At 40.4% G+C, this 25,027-nt stretch overlaps 1 protein-coding gene across 3 annotated transcripts in view; it reads right to left on the bottom strand.

The window, feature by feature from the left end:
- FCHSD2 (FCH and double SH3 domains 2) overlaps positions 1 to 25,027 on the bottom strand; it is a 238,053-nt gene that overhangs the window by 9,374 nt on the left and 203,652 nt on the right. For all 3 annotated transcript variants that reach the window (XM_026651594.2, XM_026651593.1, XM_026651596.1), the window contains 3 exons: positions 24,567 to 24,683; positions 23,563 to 23,667; positions 4,754 to 4,915 (listed from right to left, as the gene is read on the bottom strand). In XM_026651594.2, coding sequence (XP_026507379.1) covers positions 4,754 to 4,915; positions 23,563 to 23,667; positions 24,567 to 24,683 — 384 coding nt within the window. The remainder of the gene's footprint in view (positions 1 to 4,753; positions 4,916 to 23,562; positions 23,668 to 24,566; positions 24,684 to 25,027) is intronic.

The following is a 25,027-nucleotide window of genomic DNA, read 5'->3' as shown; positions in this document are numbered from 1 at the left end:
AAAATTCAAGATCTTCACAGTTCCTACAAATGTCATTTGCTAAGCCTGGTCTCCCTCAAAGCAGCCACTGCTGAACCTGCAGCTGAGAGCCATATGAAACATCATGGAAAATAGCGTATCCTGTTTAGAAATACTTGTTCATAAAACATCTGGTCCTGGTTTTCTAATATAAAGAAGAAAAATACATTTTAATGTTGACAGTGTGACTATTCAAAACCCCCTTGACTAGCATCTATTTGAAAAGTAGAGATATAGAACACAAAGAGGAGAAAACAACATTCAAGATACCGAAGCCCTAATGATTTGCTTTATATAGCTTTTCTTTCTATACAAAATCTGCTAATGAATGACAATGTAAACACAGAACAAATATGTCAGCAGCAGGAACATCAAAGGCACACAAACTGAACACAACACAAGAATAAAATCAGATAAAAAAAAAGTATCAGGGCATCATTTACATAACAGTATGTTAGATAATTTAATTATCTTGTCTCAACTATATACACACATACATTTGGGCAGATTTAGTGCTGGTGACTAAATTACTATCTAGAAGTCTTTTATTTATCCTCAGAACAGACAGAGCTCCATCAACAGCAGAAAAAGCTTTTACATCAATGCACCGCTATTCTGACTTGGATGAACAACTTCTAGGAGTGAGAGGAGTTGAGATTTCATACCCACTCACTCCTTTGACAGCTCTGCTGAAACGGCAAAGGTGTCCATCAGTGGCAACTGTGATGTGGGCACCTCTGGCTCAAGACCATTACACAGGGTGCTGAAAAACTATCAAATGATAACGTGGGCTGAATTTGAACCTAAAAGGTGGAAGATACTATCCCATTACAATCATCCAAGCAATCACAGTTCCATGTTCACAGCTAACCGGCCACCTGGAAAGTACACTCATGGTTGTTTGTTTGTTGGTTTTTATTTTCTGTTTTTTTTTAAACTGCACACTAGTTTTGATTATTATCCATCTCAGCGGAGTTGAGAGTCATGAGTGACTACCAAAACCGGGCATCATTCTCTTCCTCTTTCATAGGATAAATAGACTGCGTCATCCCAATTACACTAATACAGAACAGCAGTATCAAACCCATTTTCCAGGTGGCATTAAATCACAAAATTATGACAAAAGCTTTAGCTGGCACCTAAGTAGAATAAATAATTTAGTATTCTGTCCCCAAACTGTGCATTTCTGCATTACACCACAAAGCCAGCCAGCTGGCTATGTGAGGTGACATTGATTCCTTAGGCTTTTTACACTATTGTATCTTTTTAGCCGGTTAAATAAATATTGAGATATCAAGCTGTTTCAGCTACGCTATTTTTTTTATTTATAACTCATTAAAAGACAATTCATTGAGAGCTCTGGCGAACAAATGATCGCATAACAAGACCGGACACAAAGAACACAAACTTTGCTCAGCTATGCATGACAAAGCACAGGTAGAAGGTTAAAGCCTTAACATTAAAAACTGCCTGCTCCTAGGGAGTGAAGTGAAAGTGCATCTCGTATGAAAAACAGAGCAGTAAATTTTTAAAATTGTAAGCAAAGTAATGTCTGTCTGTAACAGCTTTAAGAAATACCATCTATGGGCTGTCCTCATTTGGCCTGCCAAGGTCAATATAATCCTTTATACACAAGGGAGTGTGTATGTGTAAAGGGGGAAAATGGAAATTACATTTTATCCTCCCACGCTGTAGCATCTGCCAGCTTGCGAGGGACTGGCACTAGCTTTAGATGTGGAGCCAACTGTTTGTGTGTCTGATTGGATAGATGAAGGGTACTGGGAAGAATCCAGTTTCTGCAACAGGAAGCTGAAGGAGGTGGGGTAGAAGGAGAAGAAAGGGAAAAAATACAGTTAAACATAGCAATGTAGCTATTCTCATCTATTATAGCTTGAAAGGGCTTAAACCAAAACCCGGATGAGAATGCTCCTGTGCCTTGGGAAGTCTGAAACCTGGCACTGAATTTTGTGAGACTCAGGTCTCTAATTGTAAAACCACCCCTGGGAATGCCTGCCCCAGAGACAGAGTTGTGAGAACAAGAATTGTAAATAGCCTGTAGTATAAATAACTGTTCATAAAGTCTGGAGTACAAGTCCAATATTTTCTGGAAGACAAAGCACAATGCACAGAGAGTGAATTCAGGAGGCTTCCACTGGATTTCTGCTTCTTGTGCAGAAACTAGATGGATGCAGACACGAATTTCCAACAAGAGACTCATCTGTGAGAGTTTGCCACCAGAATACTTGACCATTGACAAGAAAACGGTAAAGATACAAAAGAGCCAAGAAAAGGTGGTAAGCAGATGGGTGTGTGTAAATGCTGCATCCTGGCTGAGCAGGCCCTTCTGTTTCTTGCGGGCAGCCAGGGAAGGAAAGCCCGTCCTCAAAGGCATGAGGCCATAAACTACAAAACCACCCTCCCACCACAAAAAGATTTTGTTTATACTCCAAGTAGTTGTCAAAAACATTAATGTGAAGTGTGAATTTAACCACAAATAGCAAAGGCATTTGCCCACTGCAATTAAAAAAGCACCCCACCCCCCTCCAATTGAGACCAAGTTTGTAAAAGCCTTTGAACTTTACGTGCTTTGCCATATGCTAAGTGGATATATAAAATCTGACATTCTGTTTGAGGCAAACTAACTAAACTTTCAGGAATTTTATTTTTGCCTGCTTCCAATGAAGAGCAACAGACTGGCTAGTTTTACTGCCAATGGTGACATCTCAGCATTGCATGGCATGTAAGAAAAATAAGATTACAAGCTCTTTTTTAGTTCTTTCTGGTTTTTTTAAATAGGATTTCTTGGTTTAGGCAATTTTTATCAGTGTTTGTTAGTGTTTATTTTGAGACACATTATTCTTTGGACAGGGTGAGAGGGAAAAGAAAATTATTAACTTTTCCTGCTTCTTGAATTAGATTAAAAAAATTAATCTCTTCCGAAGTTGAACATCCAAGTAAGTGTGGGAGACTTTTACGGCTTACTTTGCCTACTCCATAAACAACTGTAGACAATACAAAAATGGAAAGTTTGATGCATATTATAGCTAAGGCTAAGATTTTGTCATGGTTATTTTTAGTAAAAGTCATGGACAGGTCACGGGCAACAAACAAAAATTCATGGAAGCTGGGACCTGACTGTGACTTTTGCTGCTGCAGCTCCATGGTTTCCCCCACCACTGTGGTGGCTGGGAGCTGTGGGGTTCCCCCTCTGCCCACAGCGGCTGGGAGCTGCACGGTGACCATATTTCCCAAAGAGAAAATGGGACACCCCCAGCCGCTCGCCTGAGGCGTCCCCATTCCCCTTGTGCGAGGCTGTCGCCCGTCGCTGGAACCCTGAGAAGGGCCCCCTTAGGAGTCTGCCACCTGTCCTGGAACTTTGCAGGGGGCCCCCGTCGCCTGTTGTTGGAACCCTACCAGGGCCCCACTGGCTGCCAGCTCCAGAGTCCTGCAGCCCCTGGGGCTGAAGCAGAGAATGTCACAGAGGTCTCTGGAAGTCCCGGATTCTGACTTCCATGACCTCCGTGACATAAATGTAGCCTTAATTATGGCCTATACATACCTATTCTTGTATTTTTGGATTGGCCTGATTTAATTGCTTTGTAGCTAAACTATTGACATACGGTAAAACGTTCACAAGCGTCTAATGACTTCGGAGCCCAACTCCCACTTTCAAAAGTGACTTAAAGGCACTTAGGAGTGCAAGTCTCAGTGAAAGTCAGTGGAATTTAAGAGATTAAGTGCCTCAGTCACTTTTGAAAATAGGATTTAGGCTCTTAAATCATCTAGGTGTTTTCTAAATTTTATGAATGCTCCCATTCATCCAATTATCCCAAAGAGTATCATACACCATTGATTAAACTTCAACACCCATGTGAGATGGTGTAGTGGGATGGTCACCCTGCTCTGGCCCTGAAGGGGTTAAAAACAGCCCTGGGGAGCCAATAGGAAAAGGCTGGGAGGCAGCCAATCAGGGCCAGGCTGGGCCCTATAAAAGAGCTGTAGGGCCAGAAGGCAGGGCAGTCTCTCTCTAGCCCCGGAGGGAGAGGGCCTTGCTGCCGGGGGACATATAGTACCTGAAGCAGGCAGTGCTGGGGAAAAGAGCAAGAGGAGCTGGGAAGCTCCATTCTGGCAACTCCCCCGGCGGAGGCCTTGGTCAAGGACTAAACAGGTACTGGGGATGCAGAGGTGCAGCTCGGGGATAGGCAGACGCAGCAGGTCTAACCCCCTGGCCATTACAGACTGCAGTTTGCCCCAGTGAGCAGGGGCTAGATGACGACTGGCAGTAGCCACTGAGGGAAGGTGGGTTTAGAGGGTTAGGGGTTCCCTGGAGAGGGGAGACCCAGAGTGTGGGGGTACTGCTGGGACAGAACCCCGAGGTAAAGGGCACCGGGGTCCGGGAGGGACAAGGAGCCAGCGGCAGGTGAGACACTGGCCTGCAGAGGGCGTGCTGTATGCTGGAAAAGAGCTAATTCCCGGATGACCAGCAGGAGGCGCTGCACTGGTGAGTTGTCGCTTCGCTACAGATTGGTATAAAACACCTGATAGGGAAATCAAGGTACATAAAAGTTACACTGAAGTTTTCTAGAGTTAGCTGTCAAACAGCTAAGCTTCCTCAAATTTCTCTCTTCCTGTTTTATCCTGCATTCACTGTGATCTATGTACCAGTGTCCAGGATGCACATTAGCCAAGGTTCAAAGAGAAACAAGAGATCAAGGTTACAAACTGGAGACAGTACCAGTTGTGAAGAGCCATTATTGTTCACTGCAGGAAGGCTTGCCCAGCGTTCATTTTCCAGTTCTTCCATCACTTGATTCATTGCACTCTTCAACCACGTATCAACAGACACCCCTATCTGCTTTAGCAGATCAAGACGAGCCTCTGCTTTGAGTTTTATTATCTGAAAACACAAACATGGAAAATATTATCCAAATTCTTTCACATCTAGATTTAATTTCTTCTCACAATTAAAATACACCCTATTCTAATCCACCAATTAGACTACACAGGAAGCTTAGAAATCAGTTCCACTTGGGAAACAAGTCCAGTTATTCATTTGTTTGCCTGCAGATGCAAAATACCAGCTTATCCAGATTCCAAAATGGGATTTTAAACATCAGGTCCATTCACGTATACACACTTGCTCTTTGTATATTTTATGGGAAATTTGTCATCTTAAAAAAAAAATCAAATTTTAAAACCAATTTTTTACATGTAAGACGCAGAATTACCGGAACTGAAAAATAGGGAGAAAAAATATTTCTCTACTTTTTCTGTAAGTTTACTTTATGCATTTAGCAATACTAAATACAGTTCCCCTCATTTGTGCAAACTTTTCACACTGGAACAGGGAGAGAGAAAATGTTTATAAAAATAGGAAAATGTGACTGTAAAAATTGATGGCAGTATCTGAAACTACTCCTTTTTTAACTGACAATTTCAAGTTGATCGCATCCCTTTCAGAGTAACAAATTAATAAAACAAAAAACACCCCCGCCCCTGCAGTTCACTCATATCTAAAACTGGAAGAGTCTGTGGTTTCGTCCGGTACACAGGAGAAATAGATAACAGCTCTCTGCATGAGTGCAGTTATCATGGGATATGGGGTTTTCAGGAGCTACTGCAGCAAAAGTATACATTACTACTTAGCATTTAATGCTGTGTCTCCAAGTGCTTTAGAATTATTACTACTTGTTTACAGAGGCCTAGAGGTTCCACCTGAGATCAGGGCCCCATTGTATTAGACACTGTACAAATTCACAGTAACACAGTCCCTAACCCAAAGAGCTTACATTTAGATAGACAAGACGAAGGGTGGGGAAGGGAAACTGAGGCACAGAGATGACGTGACTTGCCAATAGCCACACAGCAGGCCAGTGGCAGAGCTTTGACTAGAACCCAGGTCGCCTGACTGCCGGTCCAGTATCGTAGCTACCAGACTACCCTGTTTGCATTTCCCAGTTGGGGAAGCTGCGGAACAAAGATCATGTGATTTACTAACGGTTACAGAGTGATTCAGTGACAGAGGCGGGAGTGGAAACCCATTTAACTGTCTTGTAGTTTTTCCTGTATTTCCTTTCACAGCATTGTTAATTCTTAGCATGTTGCGCCTGAAAAAAGCGGTCTCTTTTCTCTCTTGCCTGGTTCTCCCACTGTGGTCCCAGACAATACATTTTGATATCACTGAATGAATCAGGAGGTAACCAGTCAGAAAGGAGAAAGTTTCTATTTCAGATACAATATGTTGGTAAATCACGAGTAATAATGGGAAGGGAAGCAGAGAACAAGAGTTGGCGAACCGAAGTGGTCTAATGATTTGTTTCAATCTTCAGTTTACTAAAAATTCTCTGGATAATGATCCATTTTCTCCTGCTCAGTGTTCACTGTTTAGCCTAATTTGAAATGGGAATTGCACACTTTGATAAACAGTTATTCTGTTTAACTGTCGTTTCTCTAAAGTAACTCTGTGTACCCAGCTAAAATATTGTTGTGTAACCACTAACAGGAAAACTCCTAAATGACTCAATATACAACGCTACTTCTATACAGTGCAAACAACTAGGCTGACCTATTGTTCCTTCTTCCTCAGTGGTGGAAGCACAGTTGAGTGTACCAAGAATCTGTATTACTCTGTATTAGAACACTAGCTTACTCTACAAGATAGTAATAATTCTTGGATGTAAAAGAATATGCCTAGAAAGTATTAACAATGTTATGGGGATTTGGAATCATGTATCTTGCTTTAGTGTGATGTTGGTCTGGATCCTCAATGATCCTACTTTTAATAAAGAGGATAAATCAGAAAATCTGTAGCATTACTATGAGAAACTGTAGCTATAACAGCTAGAAATCGAACTGAATGGAACGTTATGTTGCCCTGGTGTACATTCTTACCCTGATCAAAAAGAAGCAACAGTGGTAAGTATAAGTCTGTTTCAAATTACAGGACTATTTTAAATTCTTACTTTAAACATGAGTGCAGTTATCACGGGATATAGGGTTTTAAGGAGCTATTGCAGCAAAAGTATATACTACTACTTATCATTTAATGCTTTTTAAAGTAAAAGTAATTTACTAAAAGTAAGAGCACACAAATATAACAGAGGACCTGGAAGAAATTCTGAAGTTCAGGAGAATCTGCCAAGACGCTGTTAGATGCAGATATTGGAGGCTGGGGCAGGAGGAGTTCAAAACACATTTTCCATGGGAAAAGGCCAAAGCCACTGAACCAGGAAGAGTTTCTATTTCTCAGTTAAGCATGCTTAAAAAGCTAAAGATAGTTATCAGACAGCCATTAGTTGAATGATTAATGTATACTGTGGATATATTTCTCATATGCAAACTTTACTACTGAGAAAATAGTAAATTAAAGATGTTAACATGCACCATATGCACTAGGTTATTAAACTTCAAAGAATACTGATTTAAATAGAAGAGGAAGGTAAAAGGAGCTCCTGACACTATAATTGAAGATGGAGCCACATCTATTATTTTATGTTGTAAAATGGGTCCTTCCAATTTATCACAGCATTAAGCATCTCTTAAAATGCCAACAAATCACTGACTGAAGCGCTTGTTTGTACTTTTGTTAATATTTAACAAGTTCTATAGCATAAACAACAGTAAAATGAGAGTAAATCTGGAATTCCCAGGACTCCCAGACAGATCTGGTGAATCTTGCAATTATAAGGAACATGTCATACCTGTGTGTTTCTTTTTGATTGCACCCAATGCTGCAATCTGAGTATTCTGTAAGTAATCTGAGTAAGTCTTGGGTACAGACGGAAGAACTCTTGATTTAACTAAAACAATAAATCTCCTTGTGGGGGCACTCTTATTTCAGTTAAAGATGTTTATATCCATGTATCTTAAATTGATTCCTTACCAAATTAGGCTAAATTGAGATAAGAGATTAACTGAAATCAGAGTGTTTGCACAAGAGGGGCTGCACCAGCTTAACTAAACTGACATAGAAACCAGTATACCTTTCTCATGTAAACAAGGTCTAAGACTAACACTCTACAACACTTTCTAACCACACCTGGCCATAGTTCTCTACAGACACTGGGGGAAGGTGAGTTCTAGTCATCCGAAGGGATTCTTTGGTAATTCATCCATTCCTCTATTTGGAGCTGCCCATTCACTACCTGGCCCTATTCAAGCCAAACACATTTGCTAATGACACCCCACAGTGCTGCCATTTTTCTTAGTTTGTGAGATGAGACAAACCCCTTCTTCAAGTCATTATGTTGCTTTGTTAAGATGGGTTCTCACATGCATACAGTTTTGGAGCAACTTTACCATACCATAATGCATTGCAATGATGTTGTACCAAATGCTACCACATTCTAATACAGTATTACAACATGAAGACTTTTCCCATGCCCTGAAAAATGACACAAGATATGTTTAGACCATAATTTTTGTTGCAGTTTTAATGTAACTTATTCTCAATTAACTTAATATATTCACAGTTATAAACATTAATCTAGGCACCGCACAAACATTTATGGTTTATACTATGCCTCAGACTATGGTAAACCACAAAGTGGGCATTCACCCACGAAAGCTTATGCTCCAATACATCTGTTAGTCTTAAAGGTGCCACAGGACTCTCTGTTGCTTTTTACAGATCCAGACTAACACGGCTACTCCTCTGATACTATGTCCTGTTTGTAGACTGTCTAGGCCAGGGGTTCTCACAACAAATGTTTTGGTGGCCTCAGAGTGCGGTCACCAACTCTGGCTGGTGGCCGTGTTTACAATTTTTCCTAAAATATTTAATTAACTTTAGGAAAAACAAATAAATATGCACATATACATGTCAAAATCACTGTAATTTATTTATGTAGGGTTTTTTGAGACTCAGTAATAAAAATAATTTACAGTTGTCTCTGTTCTTTACTGGACAAACAGAACAGAAACACAAATAAGGTGCTTTGCATGTTCTTGTCTTTTTTGTTGTTTCTTTTGCTTTTTTGGTTGCGCTTTTTTCCCTAAGATTTGCTAGCTCTTAAGTCTACTGCTGTGAAAAGTAATATTTGTTTGTTTGTTAATATCACTTTTTACAGTAGACTTACTCAGCCCTGGGACAAATTAAGCCCTGGATGGGGAGGTGGGCATGGAAGCAGCAGGGCCCAGGGACAATGGGGGGTGGGGGGGAAGTAGGGGGTGGTGTGGACGGAGTCCGAGGCCCCATGGCTGAAGCCTGCCTCCCCTACCCATGGGGAAAGTGGGGAACTCACCAGCTGCCTGTACCCCCAGTGTTTCTGTCTCCGGGGGGGCAAGGCCCAACTGCTGCTGGCAGCCCTCGGAAAAAAGCCACTGCTTTGCGCCCTCGCCCCCCCACCCCCCAGTCACAGTGCAGGAGGCTGTGGCCGCAAGAAAAGGCCCTGGTGCCTGTATGCGGCCTCGGTGGCCGCATTTGAGAAACACTGGTCTAGGCCAGCATTTACAAACCTATTAGCTAACACAAGTCACCCTTTGAGTCCGATGACTGTCCCCAAAGTAGCCTGATCCTATAATGACTGCCCATTGGTAGTCAGCTAATGAGGGGAGTGTGCTAAGGTTCTTGCCCCAGAATCAGACACAACAGAATCAAAATTGACAAGTTCAATATCTTGTAGGGAACCCCGGGGTATATGGCAAGGGCATTCACATGCAGAGCAAAACACAACCTTAACCTCCTTTATTAATACAATTTATAGAGACAAGAAAGCTCCAAACCACATAAGCAAATAGCAATTATAGAGTATTAGAGAAATCTTAAAGGCTATTCCTTGCATAGCATATGCTCATAGACTTATATACTCACACCCCTTTATTGGAGATCTGGTGGTAAAAGGTGAAGAGACAAAGGACCAGCCTGTCTCTGACATGCCAAATGGGTCCGATGGTCCAGATCCCCAATGTTTGAAGATAGGTGATAAATTATAGCATTAAAATATTGAAAGGTGGAGGACTAGCTCCTCCTTCATCTGGGTTCTTGCTTATATAGAGCCTGGGAATCACCATGAATATTCATACAAACACCCAGTCTCCACTGTCCACATCCAAATTCCTCACCCTCATAATATTGGGATGCCTTTACCGACTAGGATAGCATATTAATCCCTATTTACTCATTACCATATTGCTGAAGCAAATCTGTGGTTAGACATCTGCCAATGATCCTATCCTAACATATCAAAGTTTAGTATCAGTTCAGTATTCCTGTAGTTGCCTAGTCTCATTTTATGCCAACTTTCCTCTTAAGCAAGCTATTTCCAGTTCCCAAAATCTAGGGTGATCATTAGGCCACTTTAATAATAAATAAATAATATATGGAGATATACCTATCTCATAGAACTGGAAGGGACCCCAAAAGATCATCGAGTCCGGCCCGCTGCCTTCACTAGCAGGACCAAGTACTGATTTTGCCCCAGATCCCCAAGTGGCCCCCTCAAGGATTGAACTCACAACCCTGGGTTTAGCAGGCCAATGCTCAAACCACTGACCTATCTCTCCCCCACTTTATCTATGCTAAAGGTCACAGACCTAAGCTTTGCTTATGCTAATTTACTTAAGACAATGTTTTACAAGATGCAGACCTGTGGGTTCCTTGCATTATGCTAAGTAAAATGAGGCTAAACTGGCTCTAAGGGGTACACCACAAAAGCTAAGTCGACACTAGAGTTTCTAATACAAGTTAATTGGCAATCAATTAACTCAAGCCACCCAACAGATTTATGCATGCTTGTCTGGACACTCCACAAACTTTTGTTCCAGGACACAAACATCTGTTGCTTTCCCTAGTGTAGACAAACCTAAAGAATACTTGCAGGTTTCGGCCTGGTTTACGCTTGAAAGTTGTACAGGTATGACTATGTTGGTTACAAGTGATATCTATCTATAGCTATATAGTTATATTGGCCCAAGATCTAGTGTGGACATGTTCATACCAGTATAAAGGTGACTTATCAGTATAGTTTAGGCCTGTTCTACATGTAAAATTTAGGTTGAGATAGCTACGGTGCTTGGGGGTGTGAAAAATCCACACCCCTGAGCACTACAGCTATGCCAATCTAATCCCCAGCGTAGATGTAGCTAGGTCAACAGAAGAAGAAGTTACTCACCTTGATTCCTTGAGATGTGTGTCCCGATGTGTGATGCAGTTATGCTGAAATAAGCACAAATGTAGACACCGCTAGGTCAATGGAAGAATTTTTCCATCGACCGAGCTACTGCCTCTCAGAGAGGTGGCTTTACTACAGTGATGGAAGAACCTCTGTAGCGTTTCTAGTGTAGATATACCCAACACTGATGGAAAAAACACTTCTGTCGCTGGAGGCTGTGTCTAATCTACGGGATTATGCCAAGATAACTATGTTGCCATAGCTAAACCGGTATAGTTGCCACAGTGTAGACATGGCCTTATTCCCCTTCTCATACAGGGGCAGCTTTTTCAATAAGTGCATTTGATTTGAAAACTGAGTAAGAAACAAATACTGTATATGAAAAGGTAAAGAGAAGTGTTTTACTTCTTGATGTGCACACAGTACCACATCTACTAAACCGCTGTACCCTAACTGGGAGATCAAGATCAACTGTTTAAATAGTTCTCAAACTTCTGCTACCTGTAGGAAACCAGACAGTTCCAATCATGGAGTAAAGGCTTTAACCATTGATTCTGCACCTTAACATTTCCCTTATGAATCCTCTCCCCAGGAGATGGATATGGTGTACTTCCTCTCTGGGTGAGTGGCCCCAAATGGCACCATCTATGGGTATGTCTACACTTACCCGGTAGTTCGGCGGCGAGCGATCGAACTTCTGGGTTCGACTTATCGCGTCTTGTCTGGACGCGATAAGTCGAACCAGGAAGTGCTCGCCGTCGACTGCGGTACTCCAGCTAGACGAGAGGAGTACCGCGGAGTCGACGGGGGAGCCTGCCTGCTGCATGTGGACCGAGGTAAGTTCGAACTAAGGTACTTCGAACTTCAGCTACGTTATTCATGTAGCTGAAGTTGCGTACCTTAGTTCGATTTGGGGGGTTAGTGTAGACCAAGCCTATGACAGACACTCGTGCTGCTCTTGTATTGGGAGTATCTTTTGTTTACCAAGTAGTTATTCATATTTCCTATGACCCTAACCAACCTTTGGGAGGCACCTCAGCTTTAATACCCCAGGGTGCTAAACATGAGCAGCTGAAACCTGGACATTACCCGTATTTCAAAGTTTTAATTAAGCCTCAGTACAGAACATGGGTGTTTTTACAAGGACTGTTTAATAGCTCAGAATTAGAATGTTTTTATGCCAAATTCAAAAGCCTTAAACTGTTCAAGCTGGCTAATAAATAGTGGTCTGCACAATGCCCATTTATCCAACCTAGGTCTTTCTGATGATGAGTTATGAAAATATAATAAAGAAATAAAGTTAAAATTAAGAAAAATAAGACTGAAGATAAAATATTGTTTTATTTATATTTCATGTGCTCCCCATGTTTGTATTACATGGAAGAAGAAATCCTGTTGTGTATTTACTACTCCTGTGTGAATTAAAGATCAGTATCTGGGTCTATAGTTTACAAAAAATGAGGATAAATTCCTGCTTCAAAACTAAAGAAATGAAAAGAAGCAACAATAAGTTTCACAGCTTCCTGTGAATAACCAGCCAAAATAATACATTTCTGAACAGTAATGTAACGATGTGTAGGTTTATTTCTAGTCATCAATAAATAATGCAAGAAAAGGGCCTGTAGGAAACCAACTGTTCATTTGCGTCCCCAAAACCCCTTAGTGACAAATCTCTTTAAATAGCATCTTTTGAAAGAATTAAAAAAAAAGCAAGTACAGAATTCCAGAAAAGGTGACCTACTGTACGTGCTAAAAATCTGTTACAACTATAGTGTTTGATTAATTGTGAATAAGTTTCAGCCCTGTAAAATCACAAAAGCAAGAAAAAAAATAAAGATTTTGCTTTTTGCACTTCATTTTTTGCTATGACAAAAGGGGGAAAGAAAAAGATGGAAAAAAAATTTCTTCTCTGAATCTTATTGTCCTCCCGGATGACGTTTTGCCCCTCTTTTGGGCCCTAATTTTCCCTTCTGAAGATACCCGAGTCCCTAGGGGGATAGAAGGGGATAACCAGCAGCACCCTGTGGTGTGTCTGCAACTCCAAGTCATCGCACCTTGAAGGAACATTGTTATAAAACTGTAACGCACTGTTTAATTGAACTGAACTGCCATATATTATTGCTGGATACCATTATTCATAAACAAAAGTTATTGTGTAAACAAAACAAACGATCAAAAAAAGACATCCTGTGAGTCAGAACCAGGAGCTCTCTTAAAAGGAGGATGAATGGGAAGTCTTTGCTTTTCCTTTCCCAGCTGCAAACTCTAATATGCACACTTCCCTGACACTTGCTAAAACCATACCTCTTTGAACTCTGCTCCCACAGGAGAAGGGTCCTGCTTTTTTAACCTTGAGAATCTAGTCACACTATAAATATTTTTTATTTTTAAGTAAATATATTTATTATTTACTCCCAGACATAAAAAACCCATTAAGATGAAGTTAAGGTTGAGAGTATATATCAGTAAGGTAAGAGTAAAAGCATTATGGGATGTAATGTCATTATCTCTAAACCCCACATATATACCCAGTGTTCAGGTTACACTTAAAAGAAACCTAAAGATGTTAAGGTAAGGAATGCACAGTTAAGACACCCAAACGACTTTAACTCTGTCCTGTAGTGATGTCATGAATCAAGCTTGTGGAGAATACTTAGTATTTTTCATACAAAACGAAGAGGTTGAATCCCCATTTTAAGAGCAAAATTGAGCTCAACCTGAAGTATGAAGTCACAACCAGCATCTCCATAATACTGTAGTAACAGGCCGTAATATTGTAGGTCAAGGCCACACAGTGCTAGCCTTATACAAACAAATCAGAAAAGACAAGTCTCTTTTTGTAAGGCTCTCCATGAAAGTAAACTTCTCCCCTACCTCCGCCACAGATTTCTCCTTTTCATTTCTTATTCACTTAAATTTGGGGGAAGTGAAGGGCCTGCAATTGTGTGCTTTGCAGGATTATGAAGGCCCGGTGTGCAAGCCATATTATGAATTTTCCATACTGTCCCTGAAGTACTGTTGTGTTTTCTGAAGTTATCTTTTGAAAAACTTTAATCTTCCTGTTCATTAGCATTTTATTGGAATATCAAAACAATATCTTAATATAGTTACAAAATGCTAAATTTTATATCAACTATTTTCCTTTATTGGTGCAACCACTTGTTTTAGACAGTCATTTATAAAAATATACAGAGTTTGTTAGAGGTTCCAAAATCCTTCTGGTGCACTGCCAGCCTTAGTTACTTTTAAGTCTATGCAGCACAGCCATTAAACAAACTGATGTTCCTCTGGACATTCCTCAACAGAATGATTTCCACAGTATGAAAAGCAACAGAGCTTTTCAAAAGGAAAGCTTTAAAAATTGAACAATTGAAAAATGAATGACTACCTGGGTGCAAAAGAATGGTACGCTCACTTCAGCTTCCAATGTAAATAAGAACTCTGATTAACATCTTGAAGCAACATTGGATCCACAATGAAAAACCAGATCTTTGCAAATGAAGAATGCTCTTTTTAAGTTTTATTTGTGACCATTTATAAAGTGAACAGTCCTACTGCAAATGGTATCATAATCAATTGATTTAACCTATCGTCTTCCATGTCTTGTGTAACATTTTAATTGTGGTGTCAAGCAAGTTATTAATTTAGAAAGAAATTGAATGTGGCAAACAGGTCGTCACAAAAACTTCTGAATTACTGATGTTATCTTTACTTTTAACACAGAGGGTTCTCAGAATTATTTCCACATCTATAGCCAATCTGAGACATTTGTATGGGAAATGGAGACAGTTAAAGGATACTACTTTAAGATTAAAAAACAAAGGGTATGTCTACACTACGGGATTAATCCGAATTTAGATAATTCGAATTTGGGAAACAGGTTGTATAAATTCGATTGTGCGCGGCCACACTAAGCACATTAATTCGGTTTTTAACCACATTAATTTGGTGGTGTGCGGCCACACTACCCCATTAATTTAAACACAGTAATTCGGTGGTGTGCGGCCACACTAACCCTAATTCGAATTAACAAAATCGATTTAGGCGCTACTCAGCTCGTCGAGGTGGAGTACAGAAATCGATTTTAAGTGCCCTTTAATTCGAATTAACTGGCTCTGTAGTGTGGACGGGTGAAGGGTTAATTCGGATTAACGCAGCTAAATCCGAATTAAAGTCGTAGTGTAGACCAGGCCAAAATCAGATGAAGAAATGTGAATCAACTTAGCATTTCAAAAAAATCATGGCTTTGCAGAGAACACAAAACTGGAAATACCATTCCTTCAACTGGAATTCACAGTAAGTTAGCCAACAGCTCAAGCGGGTTTTGGAGACGATCCATATGTTAAAGGCACAAAAGGTCTTCAAACAATCTGTATTTTTAACACCACAAACTGAAAGTGAACATTGCCAAATTCAAACTATGTATCTGAGAAGCAAGGGAGCACTGAAAACCATGATCCACATTCCAAAGATGAAGGAAAGAACTACACTAAAGGATGCCAATTCCTCCAAAAGTCAAGAATTCATGTGTGTTACAGGAAAGGAGAATTACACAGAAAGCTACTTTAACAGTTATCTTAGACCAGACTAATCCCAGATGCACTTACAAGAATACAGGAAATTCTGAGATATTCCCTGTAGTCTCGAGATCCTAGAATAGTGATGCTTAAGTTTTGCAGTACCGAGATCCATCCTGGCACATCGATTCACACAGTATTTTAATCTTGAATAAATTAATATTTTGTTTTTAAGGTGGATTTAAGAGTACCTAGCACTCAAGCACATAGTAAGAAATCAGACAAACAATTTAACAGTTCTCTCTTCATGAATCTTTAAACTTTTAAATCTCATCTATTTTCTACCAACTTGAAAACATCCTGTCAAGCCTGTAATAAAAAATAATCTTCAGAAATAAATCAACTTTCAGCTGTGGAATGTCCACTGATGAACAATCTAACTGTATTCTCACTGAGCCACATAAATCCCTCAAGGTCTCCTCCCCTAGTTGGCAAACCTGTCTCTAAATTTGGGTATCAACAAGATATAGTGTTAAATATTTACCAAGGTTTGGAATCACTGTCTACATAGTCTACATGCGTCGTTTGTAGCACCTGCTTAGAAAAAAATCATCACTGAAGTTTATCACTGCAAGGTGTCATTGATTCTCAAACATAGTAAATGAATTTTTGCAACATTGTGACCAGGATGAGAGCTGATCAAGTACTGCAGATTTGTTTATACCTCTTCATAATACCATGATGTAACTTTTGACCATATCATCCTTAAAATAAAATTCTTATTTGTCTAGTTGTACTTAAACTATTTCCCACTAAGCCAATTTAAAATTCATGATCTGTAGATGTCAAAGTAACTTTGGTTTTTCAAATCAGTCATTTACTTATGGAAAGATTGATAGGATCATACAGATTTCTTATTGGATAGGCAATTTATTTACTTCACACTATTCTCCCGAGCGTGAGTTTTCTTAGCAAAACCATCGACAGAAGCAAGTGATATTTCACAAATTGAATTTTCTGTTGATTTCCTTATTCCACTTAATTATTTTGGCAGAAGCAAAGGGAATTAGATTTTCTCACAATTATTATGAGCTGAGAACACCACCACTTAAATCAGCAGTAAGGTGGAAAGATACAGCAGCAAAAACGTGCAAACAATAACAGTCTGATCACTGAAATGTAGATATATGAATTGAGATACAGTAAAATCAGAAGGGGCACATAATTAATAGATTATACTCTGAGATTGTGTAATGCCGACAGACCCTGGTTGTTGGTGGGCGGGATTGAACCTGGGGCCTCTGGAGCTTAGTGCATGAGCCTGTACAGCATGAGCTAAAAGCCACCTGGCTATTAGCTAAGGCTGTAGAGCAAACTCATTAATCTCTCTCTAAGTGTCAGGGTGGTTAAACACTGGAATAAATTGCCTAAGGAGGTTGTGGAATCTCCATCTCTGGAGATATTTAAGAGTAGGTTAGATAAATGTCTATCAGGGATGGTCTAGACAGTATTTGGTCCTGCCATGAGGGCAGGGGACTGGACTCGATGACCTCTCGAGGTCCCTTCCAGTCCTAGAATCTATGAATCTATGGTCTTGGTGCCACTAGATGGAATAGAGCACGACACCCAGGAGTGTGTGGGTTACAATAGCAGATGCACAACTAGTAAAACAGAATTGTTCCAGTCAGACCTTAATAAATATCCATGAACTAAAATAAGGGGAGGGGGAAAGTAGTCCCCAATTTACAATTAAAGATAGATTTAAGTGGTGTTTGGCTCTACTAAACTCTTGAACTAATCAAATGAAGAAAACAGCACCATAATGAGTCTTAATCAAATCTAATCTGGTACAAACAGTCTCTTGACAGCTATAGATATCCTAATTATGAGGCAAAATGTAAATGAAAATAGGATTAATTGCTATGGAGTCCCTGTTCTCCTACCAGAGCAAAGGTGTCTCAGCACAGATGGGTATTCTCTCTTCCAGGTCAAGAGAAGTTTCTTTAGCCTTACAACCAGTTATATTATCTGGCGATACCTAACAAAAGGTGATCTTAGTGAGAGGCTCTCTATCAGTGGTGGGCAACCTGCGGCCCGTCAGCGTAATCTGCTGGTGGGCCATCAGACAGTTTGTTTACATTTGCACGGCCGCCTGCAGCTTCCAGTGGCCGCGGTTCGCCAGCAGATTACCCTGACGGGCCGCGTGCGGCCCACGGACCGCAGGTTGCCCACCACTGCTCTATATTTTGACTGAGACAGAGACAGGGCCGGCTCCAGGCACCAGCTTAACAAGCAGGTGCTTGGGGCGGCCAAGGGAGAGGGGCGGCACCTGCGGCAATTCGGGGGCGGCAGGTCCCTCACTCCCTCTAGGGGCGAAGGACCTGTTGCCGAGTGGCGGCCGGGGGCGGGGGTTTTTTTTTTTTGCTTGGGGCGGCAGAAATGCTGGAGCCGGCCCTGGACAGAGAGGAGAGTGAGAGAAAGAAGAAATAATCAAGTAATCTAGCAGAAGAGTCCAGGAGACAGGATTTTATGTAGATTAAAAAAAGAATAGGGAATCCAAGTGAACAGTTTCAGATTTTACTACCTCGTACTTGCTTCTGCAATACAGATCAGTAGATGTAGTAATGTCAAATGGAGAGGAAAAATTAAGGTAAAGGGAAGCAGTCTAGGGAGAAAAGGAAAGGTATTTTAAGGACAACCAGATCCCCTTCAGATTACCTTCATAGCCTGAACTAAAAGCTATAAAATGCCCAGAAAGTTGCCTCAATGTTGTCAAAGATGAGCATTTAATATACAGTTGTTCTGGCATATTTTCCTCCCTTTGTTGAATAAGTGCAAAGAGGCAATATAAACATCTTATTTTCCTAAGTGACAGTATAGGGCAACAGAATTTCAAGGGCACTTAAAAAAAAATAAAATAAAAAGGGGCAACATATACTCCTTTTCAGCCATGTATGTTCTATTCTCTTCTATTCAAACTAAAACGCTTTTGCCTTATATGTGTTTTTCTTTGTCACAATCAAATGGGAAAGCTTTTACCATCACTTAAATAAAGAGTGGTTAAGGCTTTTCTTGCCTGTGAGAGAATTCCTTCAATAGATTTTTACACAATTCCCCAGAATCTAAGCTTTAAGATTCAGGGCTTGTTTACACAGCAAGCCAGGACGTGAATCTACAATGCACAAGCTCGCCGAGCAGTAAGGTCCCACATAAATACAGGACGTCAGACTAAATGATTTAATGGTCCCTCTATGAAAATATGAAACATGGACACTGCTACAGCGCAGCGGAAGTCTCACAGCAAGGCTTAGCATACTGTACTTACAAGTAAAAGTATGCACAGCTGCACACTGGGACTTCTGCTGTGGTGTAGCAGCGTTCACACAGGACATTCCTGGGCAGCAAGGCAGTGCCCTGTAGAATCACACTCTGACGTGCAGTGCAGTAACTTGCCATGTAGCCAAGCCCTCAGTATCAACCATTGTGGGTAGAACATCTTGTTCAGTGCCGATGCTCACATCAGGCATGTTCTGATTTTCAAATTATCAGAACTTTGCTCATCTTTAAGTGGAACATAGTAACAAACAAAGGAAGTGTTTTACATCAATTAAATAGAGCCGCTGTATATTCGCTAATTAAATGAGAACAATTTGGGGGTGAGTTCTGATTTCCCTGACTTCATCAAGGAGTCTGCCCCAGGCAAAAGGGATGAGTAAATAAACTGAACTAACAAGTCTCTAAAAATATCCTGTACCAGTGGGGAAAAACTCCGTTAAAGTATTTTTTTTTAAACCAGTGATAAACATCAATCCAAATTTTTCGATCCAGTCTCCACATCTTACTGTGGGAGAAAGTTGCAATTCTCCATATTCCTGTCACTCTAGTTTGGAGACAGTGAAGGGTATTTTTAATCTATTCTGGTAAGGAAAGGATCCCAATTTTTAATGAAGGTAGCTAATTTGGTCTCTCCTGCAATATATACACTTGTTAGCTTGACTACTCTCTCTGAGACTGTTGTACTAAATTAGGAGGGATGGGACTTTTCCACTTCTAAGCACTGACTGGTCTGACAACAAATAATAGAGCATCAATCAACCTCCCTCTCGTCTAATTAGCAAGCAAAGTCCATTGACTGATAACGTGAATCTAAAATATGACTTATCCTGTTATAATCCGTATGCTGATATTAGACATTTTCAGGAGATGGCAGAGTAAATATCAGTCCTGTTTACAAATACCCCAGCATTCCCTACAGTTTTGCAAAAGGAAGGATATAACTTGGCAAGGTGATAATATCCTGAACCTCAGTGCAAGAGAGTGATCTGGTTTGGGCCGCCCACATAAGGCCCAATGGTGCAATATGCTGAGCATCCTCAACATCCAATTACTTCAATAAGAGTTGAATGTGAATAGGTTTAAATAAAAAACACTGTTTTTTAATGGATTTTTTTCATTGGGCGAGTCCGATGGGCCAGCTTTTGCAATCCATTACAGGTTGATGGAAGGGTCACACTGGCCTATTACGGACTGCAAAATGGGTTTGAGTCATACAACAAAAACACATTGTTTAAAAACTAGTTTGAGCCTTAAAAACCAGTGAGATCTGTAGTGTCCTGTGTGAACATGAAACAAAATGCAGTTGTCATATTTTGGTCATTTGGGGCTGAGGGTGGGGATCTGGTGAGGGGAATGCTCTTGAGCCTTCTTGTGGGCCCCAGAGGAAGGGAGACATAGGGAGGGAGGAGCCATTTTCCAGGTTACCCCCCAAAAATTAAAGCAGCCCCTCCATAATATTCATGCTTCTCCCATCCCCACACTAATTCATGTTTCCCTCCTGCACACTTAATGCAGGGTCCCCTTTCTCCCTTTCTATTAAGGCAAGACTCCTCCAAAATGAATGCCTGTTGATTCCTCTCTATCTTGGGGTAGGGGTGGCAGCTGCTGTTCCAGGGGACAGCCTGATCCCAAGTTGCTTTTGCTCTTGTTATAGGCCTATCTGTTCCTCTCTCCCCTGCCTGCAAAGGATCATGAAAGAGAAGGCGGGGGAGCTACCCAGAAGCTAAGAGAAAATTTTGGATAGGGTAAGGGGGAGAAAGGGGAGGACCTGACAATTCACAAAGCGGGAAAAGGAGAGGAGGGACCAGAAAGAGCTCAGCTGCCTGGGCCCAGCTCTGCTCCCACCTCCCTTCTCCTTGTTCCTGTGAATTATGCGTGGGCCCTGCAGAATGGCTTCCTCCTCTTCCCTAGCTAAAATCTACTGTTGGCTCCTGCTAGCTCTTTAGACCCCCTCTTTGTTCCTAGGAGAGGAGGGACAGAGAAAAGCATGGGGCCCAGAGCTATAACAGGAGGGTTCTCCTTCTCCTGCTACCTACAAGCCAGCAGCAACTTGTTCTCTGGAGTACGCTGCTTGAGAAACTGGTATGGGAGGACCGGGACTGGACTGAACTGAATGGAATGCCACATAATCCCATACATCTGAGAGCCCTAATGGTGTTGGTTTTACTTTTTGCGCTACTGGGGCAATTACAGATACTGATTCAACTTCTTTTGTTTACAGTTTGTCTCTATCAGTTTCACTTGCTGGTTCTCCTGAATTAGCAGAGCGTTGCAAATGTTTGGGTTTCAAATCCTGCAAGAGATGTTTCCACTGAAAACTTAAAGTTCATGGAAATTTTTCTACTGCAGCTTGTCTTTGCAAAGATTTTGTTTTTTTACAAAACAAATTATGAGCCTAAAACTGCCTGACAGTGCCCCTTTAAAGAGTTCTGACATGGACAGGTGATTGCTGAGGACTGCAGATGACAAAAGGGGAGGGCCAAGAGGAAAATTCAGTTGAAAAGTTTAAAGGCTCCATTATTTGGGCTCAGGTAAACTTTTTTTATTAAACACTAAGTAAATTCTGTGGCCACACATAAGGTTCACAAACATATGAAGCAGTTTACATACCCATCATTCAAGAAATCTATGAGAGCACTTTAAATTTCTTTGGTGTATACAGTAAAAAGCATTCATCAAAAGAGAAGCAAGAAAGGGTTAGAGAAGCTCAACTAACCACTGAAGGATACTTAGACTCAAGGACCTGGCACTTTCACCATCTTCTTTTGTAAAATAGAATGTGATCTCACACTGGGAAGGACAGAGAAATGTCTCAATTACAAAATACCAGACCGTGCTAAGGAAGCAGGGGAGACAGTGCAAATACTTTAGTTTTCAGTGTTAGCTTTGTACCAGATACAGTGTATCACATCTTATATAAAATAATATTGTATGCACTCTACTCATTCTTCTATTTTCTAGTGTTTAGTGTGTCATGTGTACATTACTCTCCACTTGTTCCTCATGAGGTGAAGTAAAACTGGAATTTGCAGCTTTCTTTTTCCTCTTCATTCTCATTATGGGTCACCTTCATAGCTAGGGGTGTAGTTCCCTCCTGCTGTGCTTCTGCTCCTCCATAATCAAGCTTTCTCTGCCAACAGTTCCAATTCTGGAACAAAACCATTCTCCTCTATGGTATACTACAAGGTTCAGTTCTCATCCCACGTCTTTTTTTCTATATATCTTCTGCCTCTTGGCCTTTTTCTCTCTACTTTCAATTGTATGTAAACCCTCCTGTGCCTTGGCTTAGTCAATTTGTGATTTCTGTCTAAAATTATTTTAGTGAAGTATCTCAGAAGAACTGCCCTTCTTTTGAGAGACAAGGTGGGGGAGGTAATATCTTTTATTGGACCAACTTCTATTGGTGAGAGAGACGAGCTTTATTACACAGAAGCCATAGATATTATAACAATCTATATCCCACTAACATCCCCTCCCCTGCCCAGATGCTTCCCTCCCTTCTGTTCCTCCCTATGATGGAGGGGTGTTAATCGACCATATGACCCTGAAAGGTCCCTTGAAATATGTGTTAAATATTCATGCTAAACAATGTGTTCTATCTTGTATTTAGCTGTGACACTCCCAGACCTGAAGAAGAGCTCTGTGTAAGTTTGAAAGCTTATCATACCATAAACTGGAAACTCCTATTACTCAAGTTTCTCCTACCTCACATCCCAAATAGTAAGTCACATTCCTAATCACACCAGGTACCTTGACTGTCTGGCAATATGAGACGCCACTTAAATGAAATAATTATGTTTGCTCTACAGCTTTAATTATGCATCCCACTCAGATGAAAGTCTAACAGATCAGTTTCTGTTCTTGCCAATGGGTTTTTTTGAATCAGTGACCATAAAAGTTCACTTTTAGCAACATAATATTGCCTAGCTAAAAATGAAGGCACTATATTTCCTTTCTTCACAATCTCTTCATTAATCTGGAACAGGCCTCATAACCCGCTATGACCTTTTCAACAGTATCTTTGGGGAGCACAAAATGCAGAAAGATACCAGAAAGATTACTTAACCTGTTTTCCTTCCTTCCTTCCATCCATCCATCTATCTAAATACTGCTGCATAGTCAGTGCAAGTGAACATATGGTTAGCTGCTACAAAGGGTCCCAAACCTAAAGGCAGATTTATGACTAACATTTTCTGATATTAGTTCCTTTAGGTGTGATGAAACAGTTTAAATTTCAGGTTGTTTTACCATCTATGTAACTTGAGAGAAGACAGAAGCTGAAATTCCTACCTTCTTGATCAGGGCACAGTGGAAAAAAATATAGTAAATTTAATCATCCATATCGCCAGGAGGATTTTATTTTATTTTTTTATTGCTCATCTAATCTCTTGAGCCTTGCACTAAATTGATGTCATGATTTTAGTGGAATGAAATCAAAGAGAAATGCCATGTCTTAATTTAAAGTTCCCTGATCCTTTGATGCTAGAAGTCTGGATTTTTCACACACAAATTAAGCTGCTGTAATAGACATGCCACTGCCTAAGGAACCAAAAAACATGCCAGAATAATTTCTCTCTCACCTCAGCTTTGCGGATACTCTCTCTGGCTTCATCTATTTTCTGATCCAGTTCTGCTCGGCTTTGTTCAGACACCACAGGGCCATGGCATTCTAACTCCTCAAGTGCCTATCAAAAATAAGAGAAAGATGCCATATACTTGGTACATTCATGTGCACTGTCTATAAGATAGTATCTGAGACAATTCACGGAACTAATCATATTCAGATGCCAGAGTGATGAGTAGTGCTACACTGCAGGATAAAAACTCTGCAGACTGATGCAACCCCATTTAAAAAGTTCAATCTTTTATAGGTAAAATTATATCATAGGAAAACTATTCTGAAAATGCCCCAAAATCCTAGTAAAGCATCATGATGTTACAACTATGATCTAACATTCAAGTGACACTTCACACTCTTGTTCTCATGATGATCTTTACACCTGAAGACAATCCCATCAAAACCCACATACTTTACAGTGCTTGTTGAAGGAGTGAGTTGAGAGATGATGAGTGGTAAGACAAGGTAGGATGGGTGATTTATTTTGTGAGAGTATGGCTTAACTGGTTGGGGCAACTTGCATTCCGGATTTGTATGTCTGCAAGAGCACAAAGTGCTTTTGGGTGAGAGGATTAAAAGAGAGCTGGAGAAAATAAAACAATAATAATCATAATCCTCAAAGTAAATTAACAAAATAACTCCCTGATTCTGGAAAACACTTAAATATTTACTTAATTTTAAGCATGTGTTTAATGCCCCCTGACTTCAGCATATTCTTAAGTGCTAGTGTGAATAGAGGTGCTCTCTTGAAGTGAAGCCCCAGTGAGAAAAATAATCACAAAAATTGTCAAGTCAATGCTGCTGGTAGTCTCACTAAGACATGATACGAGGTGTCCATCCCTCCTGTGCACTTCAACATTAAATTCAAGTTATTATAATCCATGTAATAGATCTTAATTTAGCATCTCTTCAGCTTGTTTGTATTTTTCTCATGTCGCCTGATGCATTTATTTATTTTCAACCTACCCGTTGATTATGGATGATGTTTTTGTGCTCACGTGCCACACGGGTGGCCCATTTCCGGGCTTCCTTGTTTAGGCTGTGCTCCTCCGTTGTCCCGGTTTCAGATTCCAGTTGTCGACTCTGGAAAACAAATCAGAAAGTGAGTAGTTGCTAAGGATTTTGGGGCTGTCTCCATGTATAATACTGTTACTTAGCAATCTGATAACTTTATTTAATTCATAATTATCAGGTTCTTGTAAATTCCTTGCCTGGGCCCTTGTTTGTATGAAATGAGACAACAAAAAGGGAAAAGCGCTGTTTTTCATAAGCTTTGTCATGATACTGTGTTGTGGAAAACTGACTATAAAAGCAAATTGAAGTTCAAAAGAATTTACAATTTACTATTTTGAAGACAAGTCATCTTTACCAGGGAGACAATGCGAGACAGATTTTTTTTTTTTTTTTTTAATGAAAGACATTCTTGA

Source organism: Terrapene carolina, unplaced genomic scaffold, assembly GCF_002925995.2.
Source record: "Terrapene carolina triunguis isolate 2854851 unplaced genomic scaffold, T_m_triunguis-2.0 Scaffold97, whole genome shotgun sequence".
NCBI lineage: Eukaryota > Metazoa > Chordata > Testudines > Emydidae > Terrapene > Terrapene triunguis.
Note: the sequence above shows the minus strand (reverse complement) of the source record. Positions and strands in the feature narration are given on the sequence as shown.